The following is an 18584-nucleotide window of genomic DNA, read 5'->3' on the forward strand; positions in this document are numbered from 1 at the left end:
ATCTGTTGTCTCTATTCAGAGTTGAAATGTAATTTTTAAGGCTGTCTCCTCCAGCTCTGAATAAAGACAACAGATAAGAACAAGTAAGTAGGCCAGGTCAGGGCGGAGGTCCTGTGAGCCCRTGTCCTGTCTCCAGGACTGACCTGCTACCAACAGCAGAAAGGCAAGAGCAGAGCAGTTGCATCGCAGAAGACTCCTGCTGTTTCTAGTAATTCACAGCTCTGAGGTTTCCTGAACTGGAGATGATGTCTTTGTGCTAAATTGCTTTTCATAAATGTTGTCATCTTTTTCCTCCCTGCTCTTTTCCATATCTTTTCCTGGTCTGTTATTTATGCCTTTTTGAGTTGGAGAATTAGTACCTCACAGGTATGAATTAAAATAGCAGCATAGTAATGTTTTCAGCCTTATGCTTCATTCCCAGTAATTCCTAGCAGTTGCTTTTCTTTTTTCTCCATTGCTGAGCAGTGATCTGGCATTTCAGAGCCTTCTCTCATTATGCCAAATTCTCATTCCTGTGTGGTAATGGTTAGATCAGAGTCCATCTCTATGTAAAAAGATAATGTGTTTTCTCCACATTCATTAGRTTTGTGTATCTAGAGTGATTTTATCTGCCATTTTACTGCCTACTCAGCAGTGTGAACTCTGTCATTGTTTGCAGATTGTGCTTGCCTTCACTACTCTAAATTACTTAGTATCATCAACAAATGCTGTCCTCCTGTTATTTGCCCTTAACAAACATGCTGAAGAGCCTGAACTGTTCTACAGAACTGCGGCAGACACACACCAGCCTTTGTTTCTTGTCTTTTCACCAGTTTTTCATGTGTGGTCTTTTGCTTTATCCAGGGACAGGTTAGTGGAGTTTTTTGTTTGTTTGTTTTTTTAAGAGCCTTTAGTGAGGGACCTTAATGGCTTTTGGAAATCCAGAAAGAATTGGTGTATGACTGAGCCATGACTTAGCTTCACAAAAGTTTCATTGACTTTACCGTGTGGATCACATTTATTTGTGTGACCACTAGTTCTGTTCTTCAAAATATTTTATACAAATATGCCCCACACAGATACCAGGCTAATGTGATTACTAAATCCCCATATTTCTCCCAAGATCTTTTTGCAAATTGGTATCCTCTTACAAATAATCTGCCAGTGCTCTGGCAGCTGATGTATTTTAAATTAAGACAGCCCACAGCACATTTAATAGTTCAGCTGTTTCATCCTTGAGTTTCTTGGGAGTTCTTGGGTGGGTACCATCTGATCCTAGCAGTTTGTTACTGCTATTTTTGTCACTGTTACCCTATAACTGCTTCTGTTGGGGCTTTAACTTGGGGAGATGGAGGGGAAACTTGGCTGTGCRCCCTGTGCAGGACAGTTCTCACATGGCAGTCTTTCCAAGCTCCTTGTTAAAGTAAACACAGCAGAAGTAGCACCTGGATTTTTGCATTGCTGGCCTTATCTTCTGTGCTCAGCTTTTACACCTGAATGGTCTGTTGACCCTCAGATTCTGATACTCTCCTGATGAACCTAATCTGATTGAAAAATTTAGTATTAAGTGTTTCTTTTAATGCCTTTTTCAAGCTGTTTCTCAAACTCCTTTATCTTTGTTTTGAATTGCCTGCTTTATTGGGTTTCATATTTAAAACCTGTCAGAGCTTATGACCCCTGTATTTCTGTTAAGTAGGATATATAAATAATAAAAAGGCCAATTAAAATAGATAAGAATAAATGATTATAAATACTTTTAAAATATGTGTAAATTTGAAGTAGTTAAGACCTGAATCTAGAATTAGTTACTGAAATTAATCAAATTTAAAACAAAAAAGTAATGCTTAGGTAATTCAGAATTACGACCAARATCTTATAGATCATTGAACTGATAGGAGTCTGTAGTTTAATGCCAGAAACAACAATCTGTTGAGTGCTTATTGAGTTTTGATAAGAATAGGTTCTTTGCAGATGCAGATTTTTTTTTTCTGTTTGCCAGATTAGCTTGAGTTGAAAATTGATTGGGTATCAAAAAAGCAAGAAAACTGAKAAGTTGCTCCAACATACAAATTATTGTTAATATTGGAAGAGATGTTTAGTTAATTAAAATAAATTGATGGATGAGCAAGGTACTTTGTTGTACAGCAGATCATTGTTATTAATCAGTCAAGCTGGTAGAGGATCCTTTTCTCAAGAAGTAGAATACTTGTAGGCTGGTTTTCAGATGCTTATTTCTCTTTATTCAGCTCAGCAGTGGAATGGACAGTAGGTTTGGCACCATACTGATAATTAGGGGACAGAAGCTATCGTCTGATCTGGAAAATGATAGATTTTGAGATATATTTGAAAGTGCTTTAAAGGAAATTCTCTTTGAGTGATTGTCTCCTGGCTGCCCATTGAAATAGAATGGGCAGCTCCATTCTGCTTAAACAACTGTCCTTCAAGCTTTGTTATTTCATTTATCAAACTATCTTTTTAATTAAAGGCTGATCTCCACAGGAAAGAGGTCTCAAAGGAAATAAAATTACTTCYGGCATGTGGTGTGGTGTGTATATGTATTTTGGGAGGAGTCTTGTTCGCCTTTTTGGAAAACCTTGTATCAGGGTGGGTCTTTCTTGCCATGCTTTTGTAATATGCCAAAGCTGGTTTGTGTAGTAGGTATCACAGCTATGTGGACATTGTTTTCACTGTTTGCTAGGAGGTGTACCTGTTAGATATAGAATTAGGGGAGTTTGTCTTGGATGAAAAATATCTGTATTATTATCATCCAGAGTAAAGCTGGTAAGTGTTGCAGTACTTTGAGGTTCAATATGATTAGAAACTTTTACATGGTTTACAAAGTAATAAATAGAAAAGTTCTAATACTTTTTATATATGAAGAACTATTTAAGTATTTTAATAGAGTAAGCATGAAGCAAAAAAAACTTTGATAAGATAAACTAAGTTAAGTATTATAAAAGAGCAAACACTGGCTGATGCTGCTATTATTACTAYGTCTTTTAAAACAAACTGTGGTATCTGAACACACTGAGAGAGTGTAGGTTCTGATATGTCATCCATACCATACAAAACGTGGTTTACCTTTACCTATAACATAACAGGAAGGGAAGCTTGAGGCAGTAAGAAGGGCAAGAGAGTCTTGGGAGTTGAGACCTGAATTTTATCCTCATTTCTGCAGTATGGGTTGCATGATTATAGCTAAATCATTTAACCTACATGTACTGCAGTTTATTCATTTGTAAATGCACAACACTGCTTCTTGTAGCAAGCTGGAAATGGTATTGGCGGATAATTCTTGTAAGACACTTTAGTGGCATTCCTATGAAAATAGTAAAATAACTTCATGGTTTTGTTATTGTTTGTAACCATTCTGTGCTAACTCCTTCGAAGTAGTCTGCCAGTGTTTTTGAGAAGAGTGAATTTTGGGAAGTAGAATTTATTTCTATTTTAATATCTGCTGAGAATAAAAGGATATAACATTTTCCAGAGCAAAAAGAGTTTAATGTAGATTAATGACTAGGGAGGAAGAATGGATTAGGAAAAAAGAGGGCAGACTCAGTTCTGCTGTATACAGGAACATTTCTTCTGCTATCACTGCAACACAGTATCACCTGCCAAAACAGCAGTAATTTTTAACAGCCCTTGTGCTCTCACTTTGTGCAGGTGTAGATTATTATGGAATTGCAAGTTAGCACATAATGTAGTCCTGTGGAGGAAGCAGGCAGGAGAGAGAAAAAAAAAAATGAATTGCTCACAGTTCTTTGGATAAATTAGCTGAAAATCTGCTTGTCATAAAATGTGGAGGCAGACCCTTCTAAATTAGTCATTTGTTTCAGGAAATTATAGTGAACAGTTAGGATATGTTCTCTCTTTAAAAAAATCTACTGCTATCCTGCAAAGGAAACATTGCTATTTTAAAGGAGAAATTCAGAATGGACTAGAAGGAGTTATCACAGTGGAACTCCAGGGAGATGAAATAAGCCTAAAAAAAGACCTTTTTGTTTGTTCCATTAATTTTGTAGTCCAGTAATAGATAACATGGTTGTATTTCACTCACAGTTGAAGTTCTCTAATTATTTGTTAGAGGTGTCTGGTTTATATCATATTAAAGTTAACACATCTATTCTGATGATCCTAAGTTGGAAAATAATTTCTCATCCATCTGGTAATTCAGCATCTGGTGCACTGTAGTCTGACTCTTAGCTACTTGCATAAGTCATGTACGTGCTAATTTAGATAGACTGGCTTATGTTTAGGGACATCAAGTAATTTTTATTCACAGTGAACTTATTCCTTGTTCCAGAGCTCCTGCCAAGGGTTGAGACAGTTGCTTCAACAATCTAAAAGAAATAATTCAAGTAAGTAGAACTCAAGCATTTGGACAGCTGAAGTAGATTTTGATAGCATAACTTTACTGATGCTGTTCAATATATTCAGAAATGATTTGGGAAAAGTGGGAAACACTGAGGTGAAAAACTATTGATGGAACAAAGTTGTTCAGGATGGTGAYGATGGTGGCCAGCTGTCATGAACTGTAGTAAGAACTTGCGATCTGAAATGAATGGTCAGTAGAACAGTAAATGAAAGTCACTGTAAGTGTAAAGGGATGCAAATAACAGAGTGTTGTAGTTTTATACACAGTTACAAACACCAGGCTGAGTGTTACTGCTTGGGGCAATGATACTTTGTTAGCCACCAGCTTCAGAGCTCAGTAGTGATGAAAATAACAAACACCACTGCTGTGAACTATTAGGAAGGAAGGAAGAACAAAACAAGAAAAAAATGTCATTGCGGGAACACATACTGCACCCAAATCTTGAATACTGTCTGCGGTTCCAGTCCCCCAGCTCAAAAGAGCGCAGCAGAACTGGGAAAGGTGCAGGTACAGACTCCTCAGCCTTTCAGGGAGAGAAGGAGGAAGGCAGAGTTCTCTAAAACCATGAGTAGCATGGGGACATGAGTAGCAATCTGTTATTCACATGCTCATCCTATACCTGAATGAGGAGGCACTAGCAGGTGGTGAGCTCAGTACGAACAAAGCGGTGTTTTTTTTCTTTCACACAGTGTGGAGTTAAGCTTTTCTGTCGTTGACCTGAGATGTTGTGTATGATAAAATTCTGCATAGGTTTAGAAGCAACTGGGCAAATGCACAGAAGGCAAGTCCTTAAAAAGCTCTGAGGTAGCAGCATGGTCCCAGGCGTTTCTGGAGCTGCCTGCAGGTGTTGGAACCTAGCTGGTGGCTTTTGAGAAGTGTCACCTACATCTGTGTGTCTTTCTTACTCCCTAGGCAACTGCTACTAGTCCTTACCAGAGTCGGGATGGTAAGATTAAGCAGTCCGCTTGTCTGACCTGGTCCGGTTTTTTTAGATTCTGTTAATTGAGTCAAAAGGAAATACAGCAAAGTAGCCCTGAGAAGTGCTTTTATCATACCTTTTTGTCTCTTTGATATCCTTGTGCATGGGGGAATGGCAAACTGGCTTTTCCTATTATTTACTCTGTAATTTGTTGTAAAATGCTGGAACAAATTCTGCTTATGGTATCTCTTTAATAAACATACTCTAGTTCTTGGCTAATGCTTTCTGTTAAGAAAATTGGGTTTATTTCTACCTTTGTGGCTTGTAGAAAGACAATCTCAGCTGCTGTTCGTATTTCTGTCCTATCTGACAGGCTTTGGGCTCGCCCTATTGGCTTGCTCACATTAGTTGAATCTGCTGTTCAAGAACATCTGGGGTAGCTAACAAAAGAAAATACGATCTTCTGTTAGATGTGGTGTATAAATAAGAGCACATGGACAGCCATAATAATTGAGATCAGGCATGGTACAGAAAGTGGTAGTAGCGTGTGATGGACTACAACACAGGAGGGATGTACAAAAATTGTTTTTGAAAACAACCACAATAAAGAAGCACCCTGCCCAAATCAGTGCCCTGCAAGTATGATACTTGTACTGCCCTGAGTCCTAACATGTACGTGCATAAAAGAGGTATTTGGAAGGAGGTATTTGTCCCTGTTCAGTTTCTTCTGTTGTCCTAGACATGGTTATGTTAGGGAAAAAGGCAAAGGACTGTAACTGTAACTTCACGCCCGGTTACTGTGAGTCCAGAACAGGGCTGATGGGTCAGACATTGCAGGGGAGTTTGTCAGATCTGCGCCTTCCCAAAAGTGCTCTGTTGCAGGTGAATCAGTTTATTCAYTGTAAATATAGGAAACTTTTGATGGATAATTAGTTAGTACTGATGACAGTTACTGCATGCTAAAATGACCTCAGTGGTAATCTGCCCCTACACACAAGAAGATTATCATAGAAAGCTTAAAAGTGTTACTTAATATATTACAAGTTTATTAAAAGCCTATTTTGTTGATTATATTACTTCACTATTAGAGTCATCAAAAAGATTTTTTTGGTGGGGAAAATTTGTTGRAGAAATTTTTTTTTTCACCATTATAAAAAGCTAGGTTTAAAATTTCTCCAAATGTGTATATATATTTTTTTATTCCTCCTTTAAGGACCATTATTAAACAAACTAAAGTATTAGATTATCTGCATCATCATTTTTGTTAACTATATCACAGAAATCATGAATCATATTGATAACTATAGGAGATAGATTTTACCACTAATTTTTGTATTGTTTACTGTCAGAAAAACAAATTCAGTGACATGCTGTATTTGTTGATATTTTATTTAGTATTTTGCACCTCAGTATTTCATAGGTAAACAATAAGTGCACTGGGAGTTATGTTTACAAGTTTCAATAGCACATATGTTTGCATTTTAAACTGTTGCATGAGGAATTGATTCATAAATGCACAAGTATTGTATTCTCTATTGCTAGTATAACAGTATATTAATTTAATTTGCCTTAACAAGAAGGATCTCAGTTATATCAAATACACCAACCAGAATGCAGACAGAGATTCTACATAAGCTGCTCTCTTGAGGACTACTTTAAGATGATGTTGCTATTGTATGAATTTTACACAAGTATGTTTTCCAGAAAGTAGATGGCAAGGGGTGAGTGGGATGAGTGGTTGTCAGTGAGAAGTGCATATGGTTTGGGGTTGTTTAAGAGTTAACAGATTTTGCAGTCATCCCTAATCATTTCAAACTGCAGTATGTTTAATGGAAGAAAATACACTGCTAACTTCTAAACTAAATAAAAAAACGATCCAAGAAATGGTCAGGTAAATCTCACTAGTTAAAACCTTACTAGGCTCATTGCTTAGAAGAACAATAAGAAATCCAGTCTGTAAGCACATTGGACAAAATCTTGACAAGCAGTAGACAATTTCTCATTTTTCTTAGTTTTCACATAACTACAAGTCTAGTAAGAAGCACAAATATAGTCTTTTTTAATTTAATACACAATTTATTACAGAGTTCAGAAACGTATTGGATAGAAAAAAATGATWAATTAGAAATTAATGGAACTGCATCAGTGTAGTGTAAGTAAGTGTTAATAAGTAAATAAAGGAGTACAGTGGTAATTCTCCAYGTTAAAAGCGTTGTTAAATTGTAAAGAATCGTGGTATTTCCATTTGCTGGATTTGTTTTGTAGCCAGTTGTCTTGCTCGCGTTTACTTTTCTGCATGTTAAAGCATGATATTGCCATGGATTTCCTGTTATTACTAAAGAGAGGCTCTGTTAAGTACTGCTTTGAGAACGTTGGCTATAGATCGTGAATGGGCATCACCAGTGTATGTGGGAAGCAATATGGCTAGAGCTCTGTCTGCACTATTGCTGGCAGCRGACTGGGAGGAGACGTAGTGCAAGTAATGGTGTTCTAAAAACAGGAACAGTCAGCTGAGAAAAACACCTTATCCTCGATAATGAAAGGCCAGGAGGAGCTCCAGCTGCAGTAGTCAGATAGCCATACGACAAATGATAAATCTGTTAGCCAGGTTTGTGCTTGCAAGACAACGTATCCTAAATTTTGAGGAGTCCAATATTATCCGCTGCATGGATAAGGAAACAAATTCCAGCAGTATTTAAGCGCAGGGAGATAGGCTGTTAGTTTAAAGAAACTATAAATTCCTTTCCTATCCATTTCTCATTTTTCCTGGATTGTATATTTCCAGTTTAGAAATACATGAGTGTTCACAAAGGACAACTTGATTTTGTATTGAGAAACTAAGAGGTGCTAGATTTCTCCAGTGAAGTTATGAAGTCTGGAAAACAAAGAGGGAAAGAAATTAAAAGCATCACCCTTCATGCAGAGTAACAACACTGAATTCCTCTTTCTCTTAGTTGAAGGAACTGTGCTGCCTAGAGAATGTAAAACTCACACTGACATGAATAATCTGTATTGTGCATCAGCCATAATAGGTTTTCTATAAACCTCACTCAAATGGAAATGAGTAGCATTATTTTTCTTTCTTTATAGAAAATACTGTACTGGTTAGTCAGTCACAACCAAGACTCATTTTTATGGAATGGTATCTCAGAAGCTTTTATTTGTTTTCTCATTAAGTTTTAGGCTTCTTGTAAGATTGCATGATTAACTTTACAGGAGCGATACTTTCTCTTTTGACAGAAATTGACTCAAAGCTTTCTTCTTCCTGCTAAATCTGCACAGATTCCCACTGAAACTGTTGGTGTATTGAAAATCTTTTCATTTGCAGATCAGTTGCAAGGGTACTTTGGTCTCTGCTTTTAATTAGTTCAAATAGTTTAGATGTCACAGTTGACCAGACTAGGAGTTGTATGTGACAGCTGGCTGCATGTCTGGCAACAGAGTTATTTTGACATCAGTCTGACAGGGAATCTGCATGAAAACATTTGAAGGTATCCAAAGGATAGGTGAAATTCTGTTGTCCTGCTTTTATAGGCCATTGTTTTTACCATATCCACCTGAAGGGGGTGTTGGGTGGATAGCGAGAGTGCGCCATGGCTTGCCCTGAACGAGTGCGTAGTGAGAGACCTGCCAGAGATCTCCTGCAGTGTAAGGGCTGACCACCTGCAGCAAGGAAGAGAGACTCGCTAATCCCCATCCTATATACCATAGAACTGCGGAGGAGAATTCGGCCTCAATCATGCAAGAGAGATCCAGGCCTAATAGGTGGTTGTTGATGTTTTGCATTGAGGTCTTGACACCTTTGTTAGATGCACACGCTGTGCAAAAAGTACTGGAAGACTTGGGAAGCTCGTTTTGCTTGTTTGTGTTCCAGTATTATCTAGCTTTAATGAATTCTTTTTTTAGGTTCTTTAGCTAATATAATGCAACTTTGTTTCAAATTATGACATAAACCTACTGAAGATGGGAGTTAGACTACCAGGCTTTTTTTATTATTATTATTCAGTGCTGTGTTAAAAGCATCGTACTGCTCCATTTTGTGTTCAGTCTTTTGTATGTTGTATGGATAAGGTTGACTAAGATTGCATTGTATATCTAAAGTTTAGTAAAAAACTTCACAGCTTTGCTCAGAACTTCAATGTAGATTAGCAGATGTTAAGAAAAATCTCATTTCTTCCTGCAGTAAGAACACTGTTAGTTTATTTTCATCACTTTCTTTCAATCTTCTTAGTCGCAAGCTGGGAACCTTTTTGTCTACTGGTTTGTAACCATGGTAACCATTCTAACACACACATACGTGTGCTTGTGTGGTGTGCATTTATGTACCAGACTTCTGGCTTCGCAGGGTGTGGGGGTTTTTTTGTTTTTGTGTTTTTGTTTTTGGGTGTTTTTTTTGGGTATCGTTTCAGGACAGCTGTTAGGTTTTCAGTGGCTCTTTCATCTCAGAATGATTATTTTCTTAATCACACCTATCCACCTTCTTTATTGTTTGTATAGACTGGGACAGTGAAAATGTTTCTACTTCTGTAAAATATGCTGCCATTTCTTCTACAGGTAGAAATGCAATGCAAAATCACATTCTGCACCAGAGACCAGTGTGTGATGCTGTTCTAGCCAGCTGACGTGGACTCTTTGGGCACAATATTTCTTACTTTTGGGGATCTTGCATGTCCCAGCCTGGAAGAGAAGAATAATCGATTACATTTCAGTATGATTGAATTTGAGATACAAACAAGCAAAAAGTCAGTTGATTACTTTTGGGAAATAACAGCAACAAAATACTTAATTCTCCCATTTATTAATTGTAGAATAAATTTTGCCATTGGTACAACTTCTTCCACTGAAGCTAATTTGACAGATCCCAAAAGTGACTTCAGAGAAAATAATGTGGGCAGTTTAATAGTTAGTTTTATTTAAGCAATTTGTTTTTCTTTTTGGATCTGAAAACAACTTATTTGCTTAGTAATGAGTAAAGCAGAGAGTGGATGAGCAGAGAGCTGACATCCAGATATTGCAAGTGTTTCCTCCATTAATCTAAGAATGAAAAAAATGATTTTTCCAGGTGATACGAAGAAGTAGTGATGAAGAAAAGTTGCTGTGCTTGGTACGTCAGCGTGCAGGACACCACTGTCAGACTGCCGTCATAGTGATTCTTATATTGGCCTGGGAAGGGATCCCTCATCTTCTGGCTGATACGCTGTACAAGGAACTGACACAGAGTCTCAGAAAATATGGCTGTCCCACAAGCCGTAGATGTGCGTTAAATGAAGAGTAAGTTACATTAACAGCACTTGATGTGTTGCTGTTTGAGTGTCGTTCTGCATGGAAGAAAAATTGAGAATTCAAGACTAGCACTGTTAATAGTAAATGTATAAAAGCTTACTTTAAAGTGCAAAACACTAGGTGTAATTTTCGTGCTGAGAGGGTGGGAGCCTTTCTTAAAAGTTTCAGAGTAGGGGATTCTCATTGTTAGTCATTATTGTGTTCCAAGTAACAGCCTTCTACTCTTCCCATCTATCACCACATATGACCATGTCTGGCATCTAGCAGTGACTGCTGTTTTGAGTATGCTCTATGTTACTGAAAGCATTTCTTAATGCAGCGGCGAAAGTTCCCACTGACAAGTTCTCATCTTGTGGCCTGTTCTTTAGGTGGCATCCAGAATAAAGCAAAACTGAGCAGTCACTACAGTCTTTAAGTAGGGGTGGGCCGAAGCTTCACTGCCACACTTTGATTATGCTGCTTCAGATAAAGTGGGTCATAATTCAAACACCTGATTTTTTAAAAAAAATAAATGAGAGATTAAACATTTAAAATTAGGATCTTCTTCTCTATGCCTGAAATAGCCAACTAAKGTGAGGAATTTAATTTAATCGATCAGCTAATGTGTTGCAGCTGAGGCTCTGGAGCATTTCTGCCTTGGTGCACTGATTTTAGYGTGGCCTGCATCTAATCAGTCCCTCTAATAGATGTACAGTTGACCTGAATCTAATGTTCATATTTCTAAAGGGTCATTAGGGTTGTTCCGTTCGAAAAGTTGGATCCATTTGGAGATAACGGCATCTTCACACATAACAAACGTCTAATATCCAATATATGCTGTGTAAAATTATTGGGTTTAGGGTGGCTTTCAGCAAGAGTGGTGTTTTCTTGTACTTTTTATAATTTTATCCAACTGGAGAAGTCACAATCTCAGTAGCATGGATATATTTATAAGGATATAACTCAGCGTTATCTGTTTCCTAGAAGTGGGACTTTAGGGATTTTAGTTTGTCGTTCAGAAAGATAAGCCAGTCCTCTACACCTAAGTTTCTCATTAAAGGCAAATGAACTGGTTAAACTCTGCGTTTTATAAATTTCTGCATTACTTTGATATGCATTATGAAATAAATAGCGTTGTCTAAAAAAAAAAAAAAAAAAGGACAACCTAACAAACGTCCCTGCTTTATCAGCTGCTTTGCCATATTTTTGTTTTCTTTCATAGCCGTACGTGTGCATGTCAAGGACTTGATCCAGAAACTTGTGGAGCATCGTTCTCATTTGGTTGTTCATGGAGTATGTATTTCAATGGCTGTAAATTTGCCAGAAGCAAAAACCCCAGGAAATTTAGGCTTCTGACTGATGACTCTAAACAAGTAAGTTTTTTTTTATTGTTTCATTTTCCTCCAGTATTCATTCTGATGATTTTCAGAACTAAAAGTGGAACCTACAAATATTCACCCATGCATATATAGTTTATATGTACCCAACTAAATGTTTTGTAACTTCAATGTTTATAATTTTTTGCACTGCATAAAAATTCAGTGTCTCTTATTATGCTTTTTAATATCCTAAAATTATTTTTAAATTCTTTTCTGAATGCACATTTAGCTCCTCTGTGTAACTCYGTGTGAAATGTTAATTCTGTGTAAATAAAAAACACAGCTAAAGGTTTTCCTAAGCACCAGTAACAGGGCTGTACCTTAGAGATTCAGTCTTTCTACCTCATCATGGAAGATTTTGTACCTTGAATTTCACTCCTCTCACACTGCTTTCTGACCAGCTGACAATCTTGTCTTCTGTCTGCCATCTAGAATAAACTTTTTTTCCTTTGGACAACCTTTATTTAAAAACACTCTGAGGGAATAAATGCACCAAGACAGGATGCAGTCAAAGAACACTATAATTACTGCTTACGAGCACGAACAATGACATAAAGCTAGCACAGAAAATACAGCGATGGATTATACAAAGTAATGTAGACCTCTTAAAAAAAAAAAAAAGAACTATATTTTTTTTGCATTATAAATACTTCTATGAAGCGTAAAATTTGTTTTAAACTGATAACTGCCTGATGGCCATAGAGCAGGAAGAATCTGCAGAGTAAAGTCACTTTTGTTCTGACTGTAAAGGTCCTTAATTCCACTTCCCTATGGAACTTCCAGAAAAAAAGTGTTATGAAGATGCATATAKTATATGGTGATCTGTTACCTAGTTCTCCTTCTGGGTTACCCTGCCAGTCTTTCTTACCTCCTGAACTCCACAGCTGCCAGCGATAGAAAAGACCTAGCTTGTTGAAGTCCAGACAGTAGCAGAAGTATTCTTACATTTTTCATGTGTRGTTTGACATTGTTTCTTTGAAGAGAGAGATTTCACTTTGCTGCAGATAAATATTCACTCCTCATAACAATTGTTCCCTGAGAGAGTTGATTAGCATCTTTTATACYGATGAAGATGAATACCAATCAATTTAGCCATCATATGTTAAAAAGTACTGTGAAAAATAGAAAGTGAAGTCAAATTGCAGAAACTTGATTCTCCTCTGAGCTGTACTGTCTACTTACACTGCAGATATTCACAAATGCCACTAGCACTTTGGGAGACTTTTGCCAGATCAAAAGAATAGTGCACCCATGGCCCCTATTTCTCAGTGCATACATGGCTAAAGCAGTATAAGCTGGAAATAGCTGTGCTCATCTCAGATGTCTTTATCTCAGGATGGAGTTTATTTTCTATATATTTTCATTTAGAGAAAAGCTTGCTTATTGGGCATTCCTGCATCCCTTCCCCTTTGTCCTTTTCTGTTCTCTGTGATCCTGAGTTTTTGGTATTTATTCTGCATAATTCTGTGCATGGTGCGTTCTGTGTGTGTGTTTTCTCAGCACCTCCTGCTTACAGTGGTGGAAATATGTTTTTASTGGATCTGCTGCATCAGTTCCTAATAAAGAGACTGTCTTTTCTAGAAAAAGCCATTCTGGAGTCTTCACATGGCATGGTCCAGTCCAGCTATCTTATTTACTGTATGAGCCTGTCAAAAGACCTTTCTCCCATTCAGATAGGGTAGGTTTTTGTTTCAGGATCTTTCCAGTCCAGTTGTGAGGAGCCCAGGGATGTGTCTGTGTTTCCATATCTGCCAGCACAGTACTTAGGACAGTTGTTTTGTTCTAGCTTCAGAACCCGTTATCTTACTGCCTGGAAGTTCTATTCATCCCATTGCTAGGACGAGTTCGTTCCTCCTGTGTGGGGAACACATGGATCAGATTTTTTATACATATATTTTCTGACTGATCTTTTTTGTCCCTCATCCTCCCGTTCAGGGTGGTTTGATCAACAAATAACCTTTGGTGCATAGCCATCTTTCAATAGGATTTGAACCTGTAATGGCTCATGTGGCAACCTGTCTGAGTTCATGGCAACCTGCTCATTATTCCACCTGAACATGAACGTGGCTTTTGTGGCAGTTCTCGTATCTGATAAAAGATCCAGGCCCTGTTTGCTGTTTTCTCTGTATCTGTTTTTCTCTCCAAGTAGAATTTCAGGAGCCAACAAAAATTCTTGCCCAAAGTAGTATGTGAATTTCATCTAAATTAAGAAATTAACTTACCAGGTGTCTGTCTTAGGCCCTTTACCTGTAAGGCAGAGATAATCTTTAAATGATGATGTCAACTTGACCCACCTGCATGATCTCATGTTCATGTACTTCAGATGATTTCTAATGCTTTGCATTAGCTGGGAGATCAACAAAGGCAGCAATCATCATGTGCTTTGTCCAGCAAACAATAGGCTGTGTCCAGAACTCTTGCAGTGTAAGACCACTAAAATAGATCTGTCTCAGGTGATCAAAATACACTCCATACTGCAGGCTATGTTGGTGGCTTCACTTCCTGAACGTCTGGGAAATGGCCACCTTGAGCTCCATTCAGGCATGTAGTCTGGCCCAACAGCATTGTAGAGGCATCTAGAAGTGACACTCTGCTAATCGGTGCTGTTTGGTGTTGCCTGTTTACTTCATGGGTAACCAGCTGATTTGTCAAAGGGGATGCAGTGTGCATAAACATCACCTGAAAGAGAAGATTACCTAACCAGTAGCTGGACGTTTTCTAGATGTCTGATCTATGCATGTATTCTCTTATCTCCCCTTTTTTTCTTGGAAGTTTTAAAGCCTCCTTGGATTCTGCAGCTGAGAAAGGTTGAGGGACGTATAGCATGCACGACTTCGTAACTGTAGGTTGCCTGTGAGGGCAGCATGTGCAGCTTTAGGGCACCAGTGTGCATTTGCATTCGGTGCGCAGGTTGGCAATGCATCGCAAAGAAATGAATTCCATGGTAAATAACTTTTCTCTTCATTTGGTTTTGTCGTTAATTTTAGTAGCAGATAATTCTTTCAGCTAAATACTGGATATTGATGATTTTGCAGATGACATAAAGCTAGAGGTATAGCAATTAAGAAGATAGATTTGAAGTCCAGAAAGATTTGGATCGTTTGATCATTTGAGGCACTGGATGGAGTGAGATGAGGTTAAGGGTGTAATATACCTAGGTAAGAATAGTATATAGGATAGATAATTAAAGATGCATTACCTTCAGTGCAATTCAGAACATATGGTAGCAATCAACAGTTAAAATAACTGAATATAGTATGGCTTTAAAGTATAGTTTCATTTTGTAATATAACGTCACATTGAAAAATGTGAAAGTGTACTTTTATATTTATATACATGGACATAAATATACTGAGAAGTTTTTTGTAAAACAAAATAAGCTCGTATTTTTTGCCACTGTATAGTATGCAAAACAGAAGCTGCGATTGTCTCCAGAAGCCTTGGCCCTTGAATGAAAGCAGCTTAGGGAATATGTCATCACAGATTCAGCTTGTCATCTTTCCTTTTCCAGCTGGTTTGGTGATTTTCGTGGCAAAGCAAAAATTTAGGRAAACAGAATTTAGGGATTATGTTTACATAAATAAGAGCTTAAATGTTACACCGCTATGGAAGCCCATCTAGTTAGTACCTTGTTTAAAAGGCTTTTCCCAAGGAACTGAGTATGACTTCCAAGTCTAGTAGGCCCTAAAGTCTTGAGATTTTTGCACCTCCAAAGAACAAAATACTAAATGTTCCTCTAAATAGCTGAAAATACTGTTAAATGCTGTTTTAAGTTACTCATCAGTTTAAAAAAAAATGCAAGCAGAAATCCAGGAATTTTTTACCAGGATCTACATTGATATAAATTAAGTTTCCATAAGAAAAACATTATCAAAAGACATGGGATTCCATCTCTATGTAGTAAATATTTTCTCTTATGGACATTACTTTTCTATTTTGCGTGGAACATAACCTATTTCCTCAATTGTTGTATTTGAAGGTCWAAATGTATTTGAAGGTGAAAATAATGCAGAAAGTAGGTAATTGTGCTCTGGATTTCTTTGCCCTAGCACATATCCCCATTGTTACTTGGTTTACTTACATTTATCAATTCTGATAATGCAGAAGAGTAGGTTTATTTGCAACCAATGACAAAAGATAATAGAAGTCAGATTGACAAAATGGAAGATAGAGGTTGACTTTTTTAGTTTTGCTGACTTGTGTTAGAGACTGGATTAGAGATTATCTTTTAAAGTAAATTATAGCCCTCTAAATATTGTCTTTATCTGCAGGAGGAACTTCTTGAAAATAATTTGCAAACTTTAGCTACTGATGTGGCTCCAGTTTATAAAAAACTTGCTCCAGAAGCTTTTCAGAATCAGGTAGGTGTGTGATTCAGTGCAACCGTAGCTCTGAACAGTCAGCTTAGTTAAAACACAAATTGAAAACCCAAAGTATGTTAAAGTGTAGAAGGCCATAGAGCTCACAGATAGGGTGAGTCCTGTTGTTTGCTTACTCTGGTTCAGCTTCATTTGGTTAGTTTTAAAATGCTATGTTTTTCTGACTTCAGCTGATAGTCAAGTTATGCCCTGGACTATGCACATATAAAAATATTAAAAGCAGTATAAAAGGTTTTACTGTTTAGAGACATTGGACTCTGGCTGAGTTGATTATATCTTTGACATCCAGTAATGTGTTACGTGTTTCAATGGAAAATATGTACTTTCTGGTAATTGTTACTGACTTTATTCAGTCAGAAATGCAGTTGTGGCTCGTGAGGTGCTAAGTCACTCCTTTACAGTGTGAAATACYTGTAGTTTATTTTACTTTTAGGTGGAAAATGAACACATGGGCCCAGACTGTCGGCTCGGATCCAAGGACGGTAGGCCTTTCTCTGGTGTAACGGCTTGCATAGATTTCTGTGCCCATGCCCATAAGGACACACATAACATGCACAATGGAAGCACTGTGGTATGTACATAGGATTTTCTCATTTGTGCTGTTTACTATTGAGATTTTAAAATGCTTCTTAATTTAATGGATATATTTGCATGAAGTTTTTTAAGGTGTTATGAAATTAATTGCATATTGCCAATTGTAAATTCCCATGTTATTTGCATCTATTTATTCTTACTTAGTCTGCAGAAGGCACAAATTCATCTTGTTGTAGGACGGATAAAGAAAGGTATGGGAGCAAGCCTTCATTCTTTTAAGAATGATATCTTCATTTAGGTATAAGGTATAAGAATAATACCTTCAGTCTTTTAAGAAACCCATGCCTTTTGGACAGGATTGGCCATAAGACGGGTGAGCTCTTCAGAATAAAGATCTGATGTTCAAAGTCAAATGATTAAGTTATCTAACCAAAGAGTTGTATAGAAATCTGTAGATGAAGAGGTTATACAAATAAACTGACTATTAAATTACTTCCCCCAGTTTGATTATTCATCAACCTCTCTTGTTTTTCTTCCACTGTGTACTTACAGGCTTCATATTAGTATAGTTACTAGTCAGAAATTAGATAGTGTAATATTATGGAGTTAAGTCACCATGGGGTAGGTGTTGAAGTTAGGTGACTATTATGATCTTTGAAATTACATCTGAGTATCTCACTATGAAAGAAAGACCTACAATAGTCATATTTTTGGTGTGGTTATTGCAACAAATGCCTTACTGGATTGCAAGTGAGAAAATCAGACAGGAATTACTAAAAGACTAAAAGATCAGTTAAATGATCCTTTAGAAAATGAGAGTCATGAAGAGAGACAAGCTCAAAAAAGAAACGATACAATAAAACTGACCTGTGTCAATCTGTTTTTTTAGTAGTAGAGCGTAGGTATAATTTGGAAAATAATTGTAAATGCTTTCTAAATAGCAAGGATGATTTCTTGTACATCACTAGAAATAACATTCAAGAATAATTGCTCTATCAAAGGCTGTATATTCACAAAAAAGATACATAGCTAAAATCTCTGCCCTCTTACAGTATCTTTCTTAATTTAAAAATCAAGATTGAATTAATACATTGCTATGATTCAATAAAACATAGCATTTAAGCATACAGATAATAATTAGCATTTGTGTGCAACATCAATGAAGTGACTAGAACACTTGTTTAACGTTAATTTTGTGTTTGCTTGTTGGGTAAGCGTCTGTGTCTTTGAAGTGCAGAAGCAAGTCTAAGAATTTGCCAGGACTGCCAGTCCTGAACAGATTAATATTTTTTCCTAACAGTGAATGCCACACATATGGAGATATTTTATAAGAAAATGCTGGAAGCATATCTTGCAAAATATTAGTAAGCTGCTATGAATAAGCTAATGTGTAAGTACAGTCATGTTAAAGCTTCTGAAGGATAGTAATTCTGATCTTCTAAATAGCCTAAATTTTAAAATTAGACTTTCATTTCATGACAAGCTGTGTGTTACACATCTTAATGAAATTTACCATGGGTATATTGAAATTAATAATATTTTGTTAAGTGCTACATTGCCTGTTACTTAAAGACACAATGAAACAGAAGTTGAGCATACTAGTTGTTCTGCAGTATTGGATCCCAGAAAGAAGAGGTGTATCATCTTAGAAAAGTCATAATATGTGACTAGAAATGGCTGGAGGTACAATTAGTTCTTTTCTTAGGAATGTATTAAGGAATAGTTGTGTGAACGTATTTATCTATAATCATTGCTGT

The 18584-nt window shown here is 36.9% G+C and overlaps 1 protein-coding gene across 3 annotated transcripts in view; it reads left to right on the forward strand.

Annotated features, from left to right (window-relative positions):
• TET1 (tet methylcytosine dioxygenase 1) overlaps nucleotides 1-18584 on the forward strand; it is a 93000-nt gene that overhangs the window by 50870 nt on the left and 23546 nt on the right. For all 3 annotated transcript variants that reach the window (XM_085305543.1, XM_085305542.1, XM_085305544.1), the window contains 4 exons: nucleotides 10336-10544; nucleotides 11758-11908; nucleotides 16186-16275; nucleotides 16727-16864. In XM_085305543.1, coding sequence (XP_085161669.1) covers nucleotides 10336-10544; nucleotides 11758-11908; nucleotides 16186-16275; nucleotides 16727-16864 — 588 coding nt within the window. The remainder of the gene's footprint in view (nucleotides 1-10335; nucleotides 10545-11757; nucleotides 11909-16185; nucleotides 16276-16726; nucleotides 16865-18584) is intronic.

Source organism: Rhea americana, unplaced genomic scaffold (assembly GCF_003343005.1).
Source record: "Rhea americana isolate MKP2758 unplaced genomic scaffold, rheAme1 scaffold_222, whole genome shotgun sequence".
Classification (NCBI taxonomy): domain Eukaryota; kingdom Metazoa; phylum Chordata; class Aves; order Rheiformes; family Rheidae; genus Rhea; species Rhea americana.